The sequence below is a fragment of the Passer domesticus genome, chromosome 1 (assembly GCF_036417665.1).
Source record: "Passer domesticus isolate bPasDom1 chromosome 1, bPasDom1.hap1, whole genome shotgun sequence".
NCBI lineage: Eukaryota > Metazoa > Chordata > Aves > Passeriformes > Passeridae > Passer > Passer domesticus.
The window spans coordinates 53821085-53837808 of record NC_087474.1 but is presented as its reverse complement, the minus strand read 5'-3'; the positions used below and the strand labels follow the sequence as shown (position 1 = coordinate 53837808).

The window sequence follows — 16724 nt, the reverse complement described above, 5'->3', positions numbered from 1 at the left end:
TTTAAATGCATCCTATCATAGTTCAATCCAGGGGCTGATTTATGGAACCAGGCTGGTTTTCTTATTTGTAACCAAATTAATTGCCTAGTACAAGCTAGCTTGTACTGTAACAACATATTATATAATTCTTGTTCAAACTGTATCCTAACTGATGCATTGAAAATGTTTCAGGCAGTATTTTCTTCTCTTCCTCCATGTACTAAAAACTGGTTTATTTAAGTTTATCCATATAGGCACAACATGAAGTATCACACATTCACTAATTTTATTATTCAAAGTATTTTTCTGGATATTTTGTTCTTTATAGTCTGGTGGTCCAGACTTTTGTTAGTCCATTAGGAACAAATAAGCAAATATCATACCCCTTTCCTTCTTCCCAACCTCTTTTAAAACCTTTTCATTTCTTACAGGTATGAACAATGTCAGAAAGTCTCATTAGGTAATACAGTACCTACAAGTTGTATTGGCCTTGGGGTCTTCTGGTATAATCCATTTAGCATGTGCTCAAGCAGGAGCCACGCAGGAGGGTTAGATATGGGGAGGGAACTGTGAACATTATGAAGTAACCAAACACCACAAATGTGAGTACTTTAGCTTCTGTGGTGTGAGTAATGTAGAGTACACAGTGTATACTTTTAAAACATTCTCTTGTTGACATCACTTTAAAGCCTGCAAAACCGCTGTGAAGCTCTTGAGCAGGTTTAGAAGTGACTTTGCTTACCTAAGCAGCCTGAAATACTTCAGAATCGAGTATTCAGAATCAAGGGGGTACTTCTCTGGAGTTCAAAGGAGAAATTGCTACTTCAGGAGAATACCTAATCTCCAAAAAGCAAGCTGGAAAAGCAGACATCACACAGGTAAATGTAGTTGATGCTCAAAAGAAGCCTCAGAGCAAAGAGCACAGAGAGGTCATAGTCTGCTAAGACAATCCAGAGCAGAGAGACAGGTACATGAACAGCCTTCAAATCACTCTTTGTCCAAAAGCAAGTAAAATGTATTAAGTTCAAAGATTTGCACTTTTATTGAGTGCAGTTTTGTCTTTTTTTGCACCAATTAAGAAATGTAAGTCCAGTTGCATCCTTCATGCAGAGGTACTCCAAGAAAACAGTAGACTAAAAGACCAAGTGAAAAAGTTTTTTATATGGCACAAAGAAAATAATAAGAGTTCCCTCATGGCCATTTGAGAGGATTACCACTGCAGACAAGAAATTTAACTATTATCAAATAAAATCCATTAATGACAACTGCTAATTTTACTTTTAGTTAGTGAAGCTAATTAAGTTTCTGCAGACATGGAAGACTATTGTTGTTCTGTTAATTTTGTCTAATAATAAGACTGCTCAAAGGTGAAGGTTGCTTGAAGTTAGAAATCCTGAAGGCATGGAAAATTGAAGTTTGCCTCTAATGCCTCCAATGTTTTCAGAGAATGTGATTTTTAGGAGGGAAGGGAGAAGAGTGTAAATACTTAATAGGCTTGATGATGGAAATAATTGCTTCCTTTAAGAAGGAAGATACATATGATCCAGTCAGCTCTTGGAAAACAGATAAAATTAACGGTCAGCTCTTGGAAAACAGATAAAATTAACAAGTATTGCAGAAGGAGATGTCAACAGCGCTGAAAGGATTTCTGTTCCCATGCTTTCTATCATTGGGTGGCCAGCAGCCTGTGGGTGGAATGGTTAAAGCATTCCTGAAGGGCGATGGGACTGCACCCAACAGGTATGCTCCCTTTCAGTGGCAGGTCTTCTCTGAGTTACGCCAGCTACCTACCAACCATGGACTGGGGTCTTCAGCAGTAGCAAGCATGCTACAATTTTTAACTACTGATGAGATGACACCTTTTGATGTCAAGCAGCTAGCAAAGCTGCTTTGTACCCCAGTCCAGTATATGATGTTCAAGTCCACATGGTGGTGATATACAGAGGACCAGGAGTTGTGGAATCTAGAGGTTCTGCAGCAAGATCCACAATTTGGGGCAGGAGTTGTTCTACTTATGAGACTACCCCCTTTTGACAATCTACAGTTACAGGCATGCTTACATCCTCTAATATTGGCACAGGCCAAAGACTTGGGAATACAAGCCCTGTTGAAGGTTGCAGACATGGCAACACTGACTCAAAGGTATTCTACAATTAAACAGGGCCTTAAGGAACCATATATACTGTTTCTAGAGATGTTAAGAAATGCCATGGATAAACAAATAATAAATAGTGGTACAAGAAAGCAATTAATACCACAACTGGCACAGGATAATGCAAATGAGGACTTCTGCAAAAGAGCTATCAATTTATTACCAAAAGAAAATCCATCCTTAAGTGAATTAACTGATGTGTGTGCAAAAGTTGGAACAGATTCATATAACATGGTTTTGTTAGCTGATTCTTTTTCAGCTGCTGTGGGATGTCACATCGGTGTTATAGATGTGGCCACATAAGAGCAGATTGTCCCCGCAAGCTGAATTCACTAGGGACACATCAAAAACATAGAAAGATTACTACTGTGGGAAACTGTAACCGATGTGGGAAGCTTGGTCACTTGGCCAAGCAGTGTTGGTCCAAGTTTAATCTTAATGGACAGCCTCTCAATGAGCATGGAAATGGGAATGGGAGCACGGCAGGGAGGTGCACACAGACACAAGCTTCTTCCTATCACCCAGTGCGAGCCTATGTGACCAGTTCACTGGAAGAACAAGAGAGTCAGCAGGTATGGATGCTTCCACTGCCATCACAGTAACTATAAGTTCATTACAGGTACATAAAGTTCCTCTTGAGGCCTATGGACCTATAGGGAGAGGGTTAAGTGCTCTGTTGCTGGAGAGATCAAGTGCAACACTACAAGGCATTTTTGTTCACCCAGGTGTCATAGACACTGATTTCACAGGACAGATATTGTGCTATGGTGCCAATGCTTTCTCTGCCTGTGTCTATCCTAGAAAACACTCGTATTGCCCAGCTTATACCTTTTAAGTCTTTTGTTCCCACAACAGACCCAAGAACACAAGGAGACCAAGGCTTCAGATCAACTGGACAACCTCAGGTGTACTGGACTCAGGTAATCTCTGAATGGAGACCAAATATGGTTTGTACACTCTCAATGCCTCGGGCAAGTCCATCTTATATAGAGGTCAGTGGTATGGTAGAAACCAGAGCAGACATTGCTATCATTTCTACAAACACATGGCCTCAATCTTGACCTACCAAGGCTGTAGGACCTGTTGATGCAGGCCTCGGAGGTACCACACAAAGTTATCTAAACAGCCAACCTGTGTTGTTTAAAAATTTTGAAAGCCAAACAAACACTATATGTCCCTATGTTACTGCTGTCCCACTTAACATATGGGGAAGGGATGTCTTTTCAGCATGGGGGGTCAGGATGGCAATAGATTTTTAGCTGGGGTCACTGTAATAAAGGGTGTAAACCAGCCTACCTTAGCCTTGATATAGCTCACTGAACAGCCTGTGTGGGTTCAACAGTGGCCCTTTGAAAAGGAAAAATTAAATGCCCTTAAATTCCTAGTTCAGAAATAATTGGCTCAAGGTCACATTGAGCCTTCAACAAGCCCAGGGAACACACCTGTGTTCGTAATGAGAAAGAAATCAGGAAAATTGAGATTACTCCATGATCTAAGAAAAACTAATGCTGTTATGGACGGTATGGGTGCTTTACAGCCTGGAATGCCATCACCTACTATGATGATCACCTTGCAATTGGGACATACTAATTGTTGATTTAAAGGATAGGTTTTTTACTATTCCTTTACACTCAGATGCTACCCAAAAGTTTGCCTTTACAATACCTTCTATCAATCATGCAGCACCAATTGAACAATACCAATGAACTGTGCTCCACAGGGAATAAAGAACAGCCCCACAATTTGCCAGTGGTATGTTGCACAGGCACTTTAAGTAGTGAGAGAACAATTTCCAGGGGCATATTGTTACCATTATATGGATGACATCCTAATAGCAACACCAACCAAAGGAGGCCTTTTACAAATATGGCCAGAATTGATGCAGGTACTACAAAAATTTGGCTTACAAATTGCACCAGAGAAGGTACAACAACAACCACCATGGAAATACCTGGGAGTCAAAATATTAGATCAAACCTCAAAAACTTCAATTTTCTACAAAAATTCAGACTTTAAATGATGTACAGAAACTTTTGGGTATCATTAATTGTGTAAGACCTTATTTAGGATTAACCACCCAACAACTGGTACCTTTATTTAACATCTTTAAAGGTTACCCTGAGTTAACCTCATCAAGAAAATTAACACTGGAGGCAAAAACTGCACTTGAATTTGCAGAACAGGCCGTAACAAACAGACAAGTGTATTGGATATGTCCAAAGGTTTCTGTTACAGTATTTGTTGTTATTGCTGATTTACATCCTATGGGTATCATTGGACAACAGGACACTCAGTGGTCAGACCCACTACTTATTCTGGAATGGGTTTTTCTACCACATCAACCTAAAAAGACAGCACCTTCCATATTTTAATTAATTGCTCAATTAATTATTAAGTATTTTCAAAGATGTATACAATTAAATGCCAAAGATCCTGCAAAAATTCTACTTGTTGCACAGGAATATTTTGAATGGTGCTTTGGAGACAGCACAGCACTGCAAAGTACTTTACAAAATAATTCAGGACAAATCACCTACCACCTACCTAGTCATAAGCTGTTGAAATTAAGTGGGTGTCCACTGAATTGTCACTGAGACCATTGAGTCTTTGTACACCACTGAAAGGTCTCACTGTCTTTACTGATGGTTCTGGGAAAATGGGGAAAGCCATTGTGACCTGGGAGGAGGACAAGGGGTGGCAAACACTCAAAGGTCATGATATTGGATCACCCCAATTACTGGAGTTACATGTTGTCGCTATGGCTTTCCAAAAATTTCCTCACACTTCCTTAAATATTCTAACTGATTCTGCCTATGTTGCAGATACAACAGAAAGATGAGACTAAGCTTTACTGAAAGAAATTGACAATGCTGCACTGTTTGAACTGTTAAAAGGTTTGTGGCATACAATCAAAGTGGGAGTATGTCCTTATTATATTTTACACATTCGGAGTAATACTCATTTGCCAGGTTTTATAGCAGAGGGTAATGCTTGGGCTGATTGGTTAGCTAGCCCTGCCTGGACAGCACCACAACCTGACATGCTGACACAGGCAAGAGTATCCCACACCTTTTTTCATCAGGGTGTTAGGGCATTACAAAGGCAATTCTTACAAACACAGAGGTACACAAGATTGTTAACTCTTGTGCCGACTGTCAAGGTCACATTACACCACTGCAGATTGGGGTAAACACCTGTGGTCTGCGAGCCTTACAAGTCTGGCAGACAGATGTCCCCCTTGTCTCTGAATTTGGATGCTTACAGTATATGCATTATGCATGTTTCAGTGGACATCTTTTCATCAGCCATATGGGCCTCAGTCCACACAGGGGAAAGAAGCTGTGATGCTATCGCACATCAGCGTTGAGCCTTTGCTGCTGTGGCCATTCCCCGTACAAGAAAAATCAATAATGGTCCAGCACACATTTTGCAAAATACTCTTTTTAAAACTCTGGGGTGTGTTTCACCACACTGATATTTCTCATTCCCCTATGGGACAGGCCATTGTTGAGTGTGCCCATGACACCTTAAAGCATATATTTGAAAAACAAAAGGAGGGAATGTGTGGTGAAACCCTACAGAGGAGGGTAATGTCTTGGTTTGAAAAGATAGGTTCCTCTTAAGGAAGGCAGTAACCTCCTTTGAAATGGAAAATGTAAACACTTTCTCTCTGAATTATTATAATTTTGAAATTAAGAGGCTCTCAGGCGAAAATATGGGAATAGGGATAACAGTTCTTTGCTAGGAAAATGAAAAATATAAGTGCAATAGTACAAACAAAAAAACCCCCACTGACAGAGTCAGAGTACAACCTGACACCCTGTTGATCAGGGTTAAATCCGATTAAATGGTGGCTGTAGTCTTCTTGGAGTGACAGGTGTGGTTTTGCTGAAGCAGTGCTCTTATAGAAGGGTGTAGTTATCTTCTGAATAAGGGTTAAATCCGATTAAATGGTGGCTGTAGTCTTCTTGGAGTGACAGGTGTGGTTTTGCTGAAGCAGTGCTCTTGTAGAAGGGTGTAGTTATCTTCTGAAGGTCCAGTGGTGGTGTAGATGGGCCTGGTCTTCCTCTGAGAATCCAATGGAGAAGAAAGCTGTTCCTCTGAGAATCTTGTCAGAAAAGGCTGTCTCTGGTGTTCTAAATCTCAGATTATATTAGGTAGGAATGCTTGACTTCTCCCCCTGGGCAGAGCATCTCACAATGGAATGATGTAATTTTATTAGTCATGCAATGAGATTCAATGGCCCATTAACAGAAGATATTTCCTGGAGGGAGGATTGATTGGTTGTGGAAATGATAAAGAAAACTGCTCAATTAAAAGAAGATAACTGCCCTACTTCCAACAGATGGCACATAGAATACTCATCCTTAGCTACATCTTTCAACTTAAGACAAGTAACTAAAGCACTTTACACTTTAAATCACTTAACAGTACATGCTAATTCTCAGAACCCTGAAATTTAAAATAATTTTTTGTCAATGCAATCTTCCAGTGACATTCAGTCACCCAAACCTAAGGTATTGGTAAAGAACCTCCTTACCAATAAATGGGAAGGTCCGTAGGACCTTGTTACTTGGGGGCGCAGGTAGGCCTGCATTTCCACTGACGTTGGCATCTGACAGGTGCCTGCTTGGTGTGTGCATCCTGCTCTGCACTCTGCTCAAGATCACCCAACAATGTCTCCCCAACAATCCCACATCAGCCGTTGTAGAGCAGTAACTGGATCAACACACCACTCCAGGCAGATGTGGGACCAGTGGAATGACAGTCTACCTCTACCTGTAACTTTACATAGTCTCAAGAAAACAGACATTTTGGGAACAAAACTAAGCACTTGGATTTGTACCTTTCAATGGAAACAAACCAGCAAAGCATTACCCTTAATTGTTTTTAAGGTTTAACAATTTGAAAATAATTTATATGTTTGTAAAGTATTACCCATAGTAGTTTTTAAGGTTTAACAGTTTTGTAAGAAAGTCAGATGTTTGTTATAATTGGGTTATGGTTGTGAAGAGTTCGCAGCATACCACCCTGCGAAGCTGTTCCTGATGGCTCCCTGATTATATCATCATGATTGTTCTGTACATTATGCTGTGTTTCTCCGCAAGGGTCCTGCCAAGGATGACAGACACTGCCTTTGTATTTAAAAACAAAAAGGGGAACTGTTGTGTCTAACTGCTGGCCTGGAGACCTTACAGTTTAATTAATCCCGATTATAATTTTATAACTGAAATGTAAGTAATTACATAATTACCTTAATTATATCACTTGACCGATCAGGGCCATTGGGGAGCAGGTCTAGGCTGATGGGGATGTGGGCACCATTGGCCAATTAGCTGGGTGGCAACTAATTTAGCCAATCAGAAATAACTATGCAGACTTTCAAAGCTATATAAGGTGAACAGCTCTCAATAAGTTCGCTATTCTCTCATGAATATGGAGTTTTGTGTCATTGCTGCTGTCTCAACTGTGATGGGGGCCTTTTTTCTTCTTTCTTTAAGAAATGTGTTTTTGTTTTTTCAGTAACAACATGTAGAAATGTCCTAGGGTGAGAAGGAAGTGAGTTTTTTGGGAGGTTGTGGTCAAACCAATCCATGCTTGGATTTGAATATTGGCACCTGGTTTGGCCACTGAAGGTATGGACCACCTCTGAGAACACAGGGGGTTAGAAGAGCAGAGAAGTCCCAGGAGAATTCTCTCTTGGTTCCGGTCCATGAAGGAGGTCAGAGCTCCTCTCCCCCAGCCAGGGGGAGAGGAAGCCATGGGGCCGGGTGAAGTAGGCCGGAGCCTTGGGCAGAGGAGGGGAGTGAAGGCTTTGCAAGATGGGAGGGTGGAAGAGCCCTGAGAAGCATCTGGGCCCCCCCCACTCCCGGAGGGGGAGAGAGAGAGAGAGAGAGAGCGACAATATCATGGACTGGCAGCACGGCCAGCCAGAAGGAGAGGTGGGGGATGCAGCACCGAGAACTGGCCTCCGTGGGAGTTCTGGGCAGACAGAGGCAAAGATTTTAACCTCTTTCTTGAATAATGAAAACCTTACAAATACTGATTCTCCTGAATCTGAATGAGGAGAGAGAGAGAGAGGAAACAGGAGGAAATGGGCAAGTGTGATGAAAGCTGGTGCAAGTGAGAGATGTCAGAAGTGTTGAGAAGAATCCTAGGTGGGAGGAGATGATGGAGTGGCCTTGGGCTGGACTCTTTTCTTGTATGGCCATGGACAGACCCATGTTTTTCCTGTGACACAGACTGCATTTAGGGGGAGGCAATGCCTTGGAGCCAAGAGAGTGCAGTGAAGCAGTGGAGTGAACAGAAACGGCAGAGGAGAGTGTGGAACGCCCTCTGTCTTCAGTGAAGAGGAAGATCTCTGTTCACGAGGCCCCTCAGCCCCAGGGAGTAAATTTGTGTCCTGAAGCTGAGAGACTGTTGCTTTTTTGGAACTGGGGAAAGCATCCTTAAAAGGGGAACCCTAAAAGCAGTCCTGGTCCATGTGCAGTGGTGAGAGCACTGAACATGGAAGGAAGAATGAGGGCAAATGTTCTCTGGGCAGTGCCATGAGTGACATGGAAACACAAAAGGTTTCAACTGTGTTTCTGGGGGAAGGCTATGGTACAAGGGGGGATTCCTCTCTCCCTCTCTCTGATGGACTTGAGAGTTGATTATTTGAGGGGTGGTGATGGACTGAAAGTTGATTATCTGAGAGATGGTGACTGGGTGAAAATCTGATGGAGAAGAAAGACTTGCTCACCATATGATGATCGACAAGTCTCGTCTTTATTCCCGAATCGCCAATTATTATACACCTTTTAATTAGCTCATGCATAGTGCAAAATCCCAGCTCACCATTGGCTAATTAGTTATCAGCTATCTACGTGCTGTTTTGGTATAACTACTTATTACTTTCCCAGGCTGTCCCGCTCCACCACCTGTCTTTGTGTATTTCTTCATCCGTGGGCCAAGGACACACAGTTTAATTGGAATGGCAACTCCCCTCATTCTCTATCTCGGTCAAATTAATCTCACTGTGACCTTTAGCTCAGAGCGAGCTTGTTACAAAGCTCCCAACATTTCCCCCGTTTTCTTTTTGGGCTAGAAGTGTGGTTTTCCAAGCCCTTTCCATCATCTGACTCACCATTCTTTGTATGCAATTAAGCAAACATGGTAATACAAGCATTAGCAATACTATCACACAATATCTCTATAGCATATTGATACAGAATGATCTGATAAATTCATACAACACATACTCTCAAATTCTTCACAACCATGGCCTTGAGCTAATAATAAGAAATCGATTGCTGCTCTATTCTGTAATACTGCATGATTTACCCTTTGTACATCTTGAGACAGCATGTCCAATACCTGGGAGGTGGCGTTCAGTTTGTCTTTGGCCCAGCAGCCTAATTGCTTGGCCAAATTCATGGCCTTATTAGCTGCCCCTCCAGGTAAAAGTGTGGCTACTGCTACCTGTTTCAGCTCGCTCCAGAATGTGGGTTGCCCTATTTGGCAGTCCCTCTGGAGCGAAGAGAACAGGACTTAAGTTGCTTGATGCAGTCGTCTAGTGCCTCCTCAACCCCACAGTCTTTTTTAATCGGTCCAACAGTCGATGTCTGTGTGAGGGGCACAAGCTTTCGACAGCGCGAAGCTATTATGTGAGTACGTACTTGCTTTTCTACTCGCTCACACAAGGTCTTAAGTTGCCAAGTAACATATGCCAAAATAATTTGCTCCGGGGCTTCATACAAGTCTAACGATCCTCTCAAATCAAGCCCTGTAAAATCCCTTAGTGCTCGCTGCCACGAGTTCTGCAAATTCCAGGAGAATCGGCAGCTTGGGCACCGGTTCTGCCGAATGGTCGATTGCTCCAACCAAAACACCTTATTACAGCCTCCACAGCCTAGCGCGATCCATGCAGCGCATTTATTGTCCCCACAGTCCAAGTATGGCTGTGATTGAGGAGCTTTTACTTCTACCGTAAGGTCCTGACACCACTCGATCCAATCGTCAGGAAAATGAACGCAGGCACGTCAGGCGTCGTTAGAGTAGGGCTGCAGGCGTTGCAAATAGGGTCACAATATCAGCATCAGTTTGTTGTGCACCCTCTCTTTGTCCTCCGGTGACAAGGCCACGACAGTCCTGAACATCTGGTACAGCTCGAGTCCACTTTGTGGGGATCCACAAGGGTCCTGTTGGAGAGGAAACACAAAGATATCCCCTCCCCCAGTATAGTACCCTGGCAGCTACTCCTGCTACATAAAGGGAGTCAGTCACAATATTCAAAGGACTTTTTAAATTCATCATTGCCCATACTACAGCTAAAAGTTCCAATGTCTGTAGACTGTCCCTGGCATCTGCATCCAACAAATGTTGTCGCCACTGTCCTTGCTGTTTCCATGTCACGGCTGCTCTCCTGGACTTTTTACCAGCATCCGTAAAGGCCATGATAGCCCCCCTTAATGGTGACAAACTCCGAATGGGCTTTGTTATCCAGTCCCATTCTGTCATCCACTGGAGGGGACTAGGATGCAGTTTCCCAGTCTCCACGACAGCTCCAGCTCCTAAAAGGGCTTCCTGGAGCTCCCCAGAGTTCACCAAATACCAGTCAAGCGTGTCCTTTTTGATGGGCAATCGTATCGTGGAAGGCTCCACTCCTGTAACTTGGATTGCCCTAAAACGTCCTTTCTTTATGAGGGATGCAATCATTTCAATTTTCAGTCTCACAGTTCTCTGTTGCTGTAGCGGTGGAGAGAGCCACTCCAATACCCTGAGCTCCCCCGTTTTCTTCTCAAGCTGAGACAGGGCACCTGTTAAAACAGAAACAAATCCCACATCCCTGCAGGACTAAAGAATCTTCTCAAAATCCTGGAGGTGAAGAATGGGTCCTGGTTTCATTTTGCAATGTTACATAAAGAAATGTTAAGATAAGAGTAATTAGGAGTTAATTTAGATAATACACATAATCAACAACACATACAAGATCAAAAAATTACTAAACACTACAACACTGAACTCTTATCCCAGAGTCTGCAACAGCTGATAAACCTTAAAATGACAGAGAATTGGAAGAATCATGTCCGGATTCATGCTTCCCCCAACTCCCTCTGAAAATGGCTCAGCTGTCATAGATGGTCAAATCGCCAAGTCAAAAGGACTTGAATACTTTTTGATGCAGAAAACATCTGGGTTGATTGTCAGTCACTCCATCCAAATAGAGCTAGAGCTTGGCCAGAGCTCGAACTCTAATTGGTGAGTATCACTTAACATACCTTTTAAACAGGACTTTTAAAAACAACTGTTATAAACAAGAAACCTTAGGGTTACAAACCAATCAAACCAGCAAATAATTGAATCCTTCTGAAGTTTCTGTCAAGACAGAGATTTTCCAAATACAGCAAACTTCTTGAATTCTCTGCTGGAGTATTCCTGTAATAATAATTAAAAGAACCACAAAACTGGTAATTTGGCTAAAAACCTTCAGAAACATCTAAATAGTTAGGAAATAAAAAGACAGGATCCTGAAGAGACACGTGTCTTGCAGGTGATCACACAAAAAAATAGAAAAACACATGAAAGCCGGCTGTAAATACTACAACAATACCTTAATAATAATTCTTATCACAAAAATCAAAGAATTCACATAATGTAATCAATTTATCAACAGCAAGTGTTCAAGGAAGTTAAGACAACCCCTTTTCTAAGCATTCATGTAATATTAACAACAATTACTATCTATCAGCATTACTTACAAAAACTAAAAATAACAAAAATTATAAACGTAATATCAATAATTCTTAAAACTTTGAATCTTGGATAAATATTTTAAAACAAAACTGAGAAAGATGACAGATAATTTTAAACACAAATAATTTCACTTAAAATAAGGACAGTACAAAAACAATTAGCAGATTTACATCCATTTATCTAATGCCATCTCTTAATGAATAGAAGAGAGCAAAGACCATAAAGACCATAGTATACAGAAATATTACAGTTTAAATCTTCTCACATGTAGTCCCAAACAGAAACTAGGAAGTTTACTTAGACTCTGTCCCCCTAAAAGGTTGTTCCTGCCTCAGGTAAGGGAAAGGCAATGAAGTCATCAAACTTAAAGCCATCAAACCCAAATACTCAATCACTTTTAAAAGCAAACACATTTACAAAAAAAAAAACAAAACTGGTAAACAAACTGTAAAGCCTGTGGAACAGTTGGGTGAAATGCCCCGTATAACATCTGGATGAAGCACTGTGTGAATTTTCAGAAGTTTTCTATCCTGATCTTGAAGGAAAAAATTCCTGACCTGTTTTTTCTCAGACACTTGTTTGAATTGTTGCGATGTGCTGGTTGCCAGGCAGCTGTGCCAGGGCGGTGCTTTGAGGAAAGTCTGCTCGCGCCTGTCTCCGCCTGCTCCGGCACCGCTTTAGTCTGCGCTATCTCGGGGGTGTGGAAAGGAACGCTCTCGCCCGGACCCGCGCAGCCCCGATCTCCTTTGGGCTCCGCTCTGCCTGGATCTCCGCTCGGGCCGGTTCCCCCTGGCTCTGCGCCAGCACCCGCAGCCAGCAGGAGCATGTCCCACACCGCTGGTGCTCTTGTGTGCTTGCAAAAAGCAAAAAAGCCCTCCCAGCTCCAGCTTTCGGGTTTCGCGTTACTGGTGCGCGTCCGCCGCCGCTAGCACCAGCACTGCACTTAGTGCTGCCGCGTATTCGGCTGCCACGTCTTCGGCCGCCGCGTCTCGCTTTGGCTGGCTTAGCCCTGGCAATCGGTGCGCTTTCCCTACGGACAGCTGCCGTGCGAGTTTTTGTCACCGTGCGTGTCACTGGACCCGCGGTGCGCGTAACCGCCACTGGCACCGAGCACGCCGCCTCCGCAGCGCTCGGTCCGCTCCGCCGCCGCACTGCTGGGACCGCCGCTACCATACACGTTTTCGCCGCCGCGTCTGCCCCGGGCTCTCCCGCGGCGCGCGTAACCGCCCTCCTGGTCCCGAACTTACGCCACTCTGTTAACTCATGCAGTGTACAAGGATCTTGAGAAACTCCTTGTGCACAACCGGAAGCTAACCACTGTGGGAGCTCTTTCTGCAAGTCTATGTCCTTAATCTGCTGCTTTTTTAAAAAGCAAATAAATAAATCATATGCTGCTTGGCTTTCCATTTCTAATCAGCGCTGTTGCAAGGCTTTCAGACTCCGGCAGCATGTAGGCTGGGACCATCTATATAGCTCCCAGGGCCGTGAACTCGCAATGGTTCATTTGCCGTCCCCCCCCTTGCTTCAGAGGGACCCGCTCTTACTTCTCCAATCCGTGGCAGCCGTGTCCGTCCGTAGTCGTCTTACGGGTTGACGTCGGGGTCAGCCATTTGATGGAGAAGGAAGACTTGCTCACCATATGATGATCGACAAGTCTCGTCTTTATTCCCGAATCGCCAATTATTATACACCTTTTAATTAGCTCATGCATAGTGCAAAATCCCAGCTCACCATTGGCTAATTAGTTATCAGCTATCTACGTGCTGTTTTGGTATAACTACTTATTACTTTCCCAGGCTGTCCCGCTCCACCACCTGTCTTTGTGTATTTTTCATCCGTGGGCCAAGGACACACAGTTTAATTGGAATGGCAACTCCCCTCATTCTCTATCTCGGTCAAATTAATCTCACTGTGACCTTTAGCTTGGAGCGAGTTTGTTACAAAGCTCCCAACAAAAATCTAAGGTTTTATTTCATGCTGTGGAGGAAATGGGGGGAGGAGGAGGAATGTATTTGGAGGGTTTTCAGTCTCAGTTCTGTGTCTGTTCCTTTTTAGATATTGTAGTTAATAAAGTTTTTTTTTCCTTTATTCCTAAGTTGGAGCCTGATTTGCTCTATTTCTGATCACATCTCACAGTAGCCACTAAGGAAAGTATATTTTCATGGGGGCACTGGCATTGTGCCAGCATCAAACCATTACAAGATAGGAAGCCACTTTTTTCCTGTTTTAGGTTATACTGCAGATATTACTTCTACTCTTATCAATGACAAATTATGAGAAACACAACAAGTATTATGTAGTTCCAATAAATTAAATGTTAGTTACATTAACCCATACTTCTATGTTTAGAAAGCAGTTTTCATCCTACTGGTATTCTTGGTACCATTTTTTACAAGCAACCCAGCCAAATGTTCTCCCCATAACATAAAATGTAGACAAATGTAGATGCAGAACTAGTTTTTCTAAAAATATGCAGGGCTGTCTTGCTTAACAGGAATTGAGAAATGTAATATTGCCTTCAGGAAAGAGGCAAAGCTTGAAAACTCAGTACACAAAATCAGTACACATCTTACATATACTGGTCTGATGTCTATTTGAATTTTTTCTCAAATGTTTTGAGGCAAAGCAGACATGGAGAGTTAGGAGAATACCATAATGTCTTTGATGAAGTAACAACCTAACAACAAGAAATGGTTATTTAAGTAATTGCTTGTCATTAGACACTGGGACATGTTTTAGATTCTGTTCAGTCTGTATCAGTTTTAATACTTAATTTATTAGCATATGATGTTCTAGTTTATATATTTTGCATGTATCTGTATTTTATATATAAAACCAAAAGTTACAATTTCAGTGGGTGATTTGAAGGACTCTTGAATTGGTGGATTAACCCATTCTATTATTTACAAATCCTAAAAGTACTTTTTTTCAGTCTTAAGTGATTAAATAAACTGATGTCTGTAACAAAGTAACAAAGCTGTTGCATAAAAGTTAAGATGTGGTTCAAAGTATAGTTTTACTCAGAAAAACTCCTATAAAAACAGCATGAAAAAAGATCCCTATATTTCTTGTCTTGATTCGCCTTGATTCTGACATCACATATGCTTTCTGTAGTCATGTAGAGAGATGGGATTTGGGTTTTTTTGGGTTTTGTTTAGGTTTTTTTTTGGTGAGTGCACAGGTATTTTTGTTTTTTTAAAGAAAACTGCCAGACATACAAAACCAGCCTTGGCTCCTTTAATCACCCAGCATTATTTCTTGCTCCTGTCTCACTTCCTGTAACAAATGTCCTCCCTTGCAAAATGGTATCCTCATTACAGCTGTGTAATCCCATTTTTTAAAAGTATGACTTTGGTGGCATCTGTTAAAGGTGAGCTCAGTTGCAACTGTCTCTCAAATGGATGCTTATAAACCAGTCCACATAAGTACCTATAATCCGGTTTTTGTGTGCTCTCCCTCACTTTTTAAACTCAGCTAGTCAGAACAGTAAGTGTTCAAAATATTCAGGCACGAATAATCATAAAAGTTACCCTGTCTCTCCTTTCAAATTCTACAGAAGTGTTAAACAAGACTGTCATGTTACTTTTCAGAATTAAATAATGTCTGGAAGTAGAATGTCCAGTATATATTTAGAGTGACATTTTGTTTTTATAGTGCTTTTACATTTGTTCAGACTAGAAACAGTTGAAGACAGATTCTTCCACTTGTGTAATCTATAGCCTTCTTTACTCTCTTTCAACTGGTTTGACTTTTGCTAATATAATTCAAGAAGTCTCACAGAACTGCATAGTTATTAGGCATAGGTATAATTTAGGATGTCCCTTAACAATAATGACTATTTGCAAGATTATCTTAATAAACCCTGAAAAGGCCAAACAAAATATCAGAAATTGAATATAATCATTTTTTGTTCATTCATCAAATATAGAATTCTACAATATTAGTTTTAAATCAGAACTACACATTACATACAGAAACATGAATATTTGCTTTTTACTCCTGGCTCAAAAAGGTTGAACTGCCATCACCCTCAGAAAATTCAACATAAAGTACACATAAAAACAAATTTGCTACAAAATCTAATTAAGCAAGTATGTTCAAACTCTAAAATGCAATGTATATTCAAGGAGTATTATCAATTTAATGTAGTTTAATTAATTTGTTTAAATGTTTAAATTATTTATTCACTTTTCACTTTGGCCACTATGAATGTTAAAACTAGATATTTGGAGTCTTTTAGCTCCATTAATTTCATTGAAGGAAGTATCTACATATTGTCATAAGAAAGATTACAGGTGAATAGGCTGTATTAAAACCCTATATAAAGTAATAAATTAAAGACAAATTTAATCAGGCAATAGTTTACTGATAAGTAAGACACAGTTTAAACTGTATTTAGTTTAATTTTTTAATTGTTTTTAGTTAAATTAATTGTTATGTGAACTTTTCACATTTTTCTTCTCCCTCATTGATTCCTAGTGTTTGAATTCTTTCAGCTCTGCATGTCTCTAAATGTTCTAAATTCTGTAAAATGTTAAGAATGTAAACTTACCTTTAAAAACCCCCACAAAAATCCAAAAAACATTTGTATAGCATGATAGCTCTAAAATGTCAAGTGTTTTGCTCTAGATCTGGGGTGTACGTGCCTTATAGACAAATATTACTTAATTCCCAGTCTTCTGATTCTCAGTTCAGCACATTAAATTATTAAACTAAATCTGCTTATTTGGAACAGACTGTTTTTCTCAGGAGTGTTAATCATCCACAGCAACCCTTGACCGAAGAGGCAGCAACTGCTTAGGAGCTGGTGATTAAGCACAAAAAAAGAAGATACAAGGTTATCATTGACTCTCTCTGT

The 16724-nt window shown here is 41.2% G+C and overlaps 1 protein-coding gene across 1 annotated transcript; it reads right to left on the bottom strand.

The window, feature by feature from the left end:
- Nucleotides 1-8877: 8877 nt before the first annotated feature.
- LOC135301055 (uncharacterized) lies at nucleotides 8878-16388 on the bottom strand. The gene is made up of 3 exons (XM_064421223.1): nucleotides 13411-16388; nucleotides 11451-11548; nucleotides 8878-10929 (listed from the first exon to the last, which is right to left on the bottom strand). The coding sequence occupies exons 1-3, from the start codon at nucleotides 13575-13577 to the stop codon at nucleotides 10163-10165; spliced, it is 1032 nt and encodes a 343-aa protein (XP_064277293.1). The 5' UTR covers nucleotides 13578-16388; the 3' UTR covers nucleotides 8878-10162.
- Nucleotides 16389-16724: the final 336 nt, after the last annotated feature.

Bases quoted from the DNA above. Each gene is read 5' to 3' on its own strand.
- LOC135301055 (XM_064421223.1), bottom strand. From the start codon at position 13,577: ATGCATGAGCTAATTAAAAGGTGTATAATAATTGGCGATTCGGGAATA. The intron at 11,549-13,410 runs GTAAGAGCGGGT...TTATTATTACAG, and splicing joins GGCTGCCACGGATTGGAGAA to GAATACTCCAGCAGAGAATT. The intron at 10,930-11,450 runs GTTTGTAACCCT...CTGTTTTAACAG, and splicing joins ATTATTTGCTGGTTTGATTG to GTGCCCTGTCTCAGCTTGAG.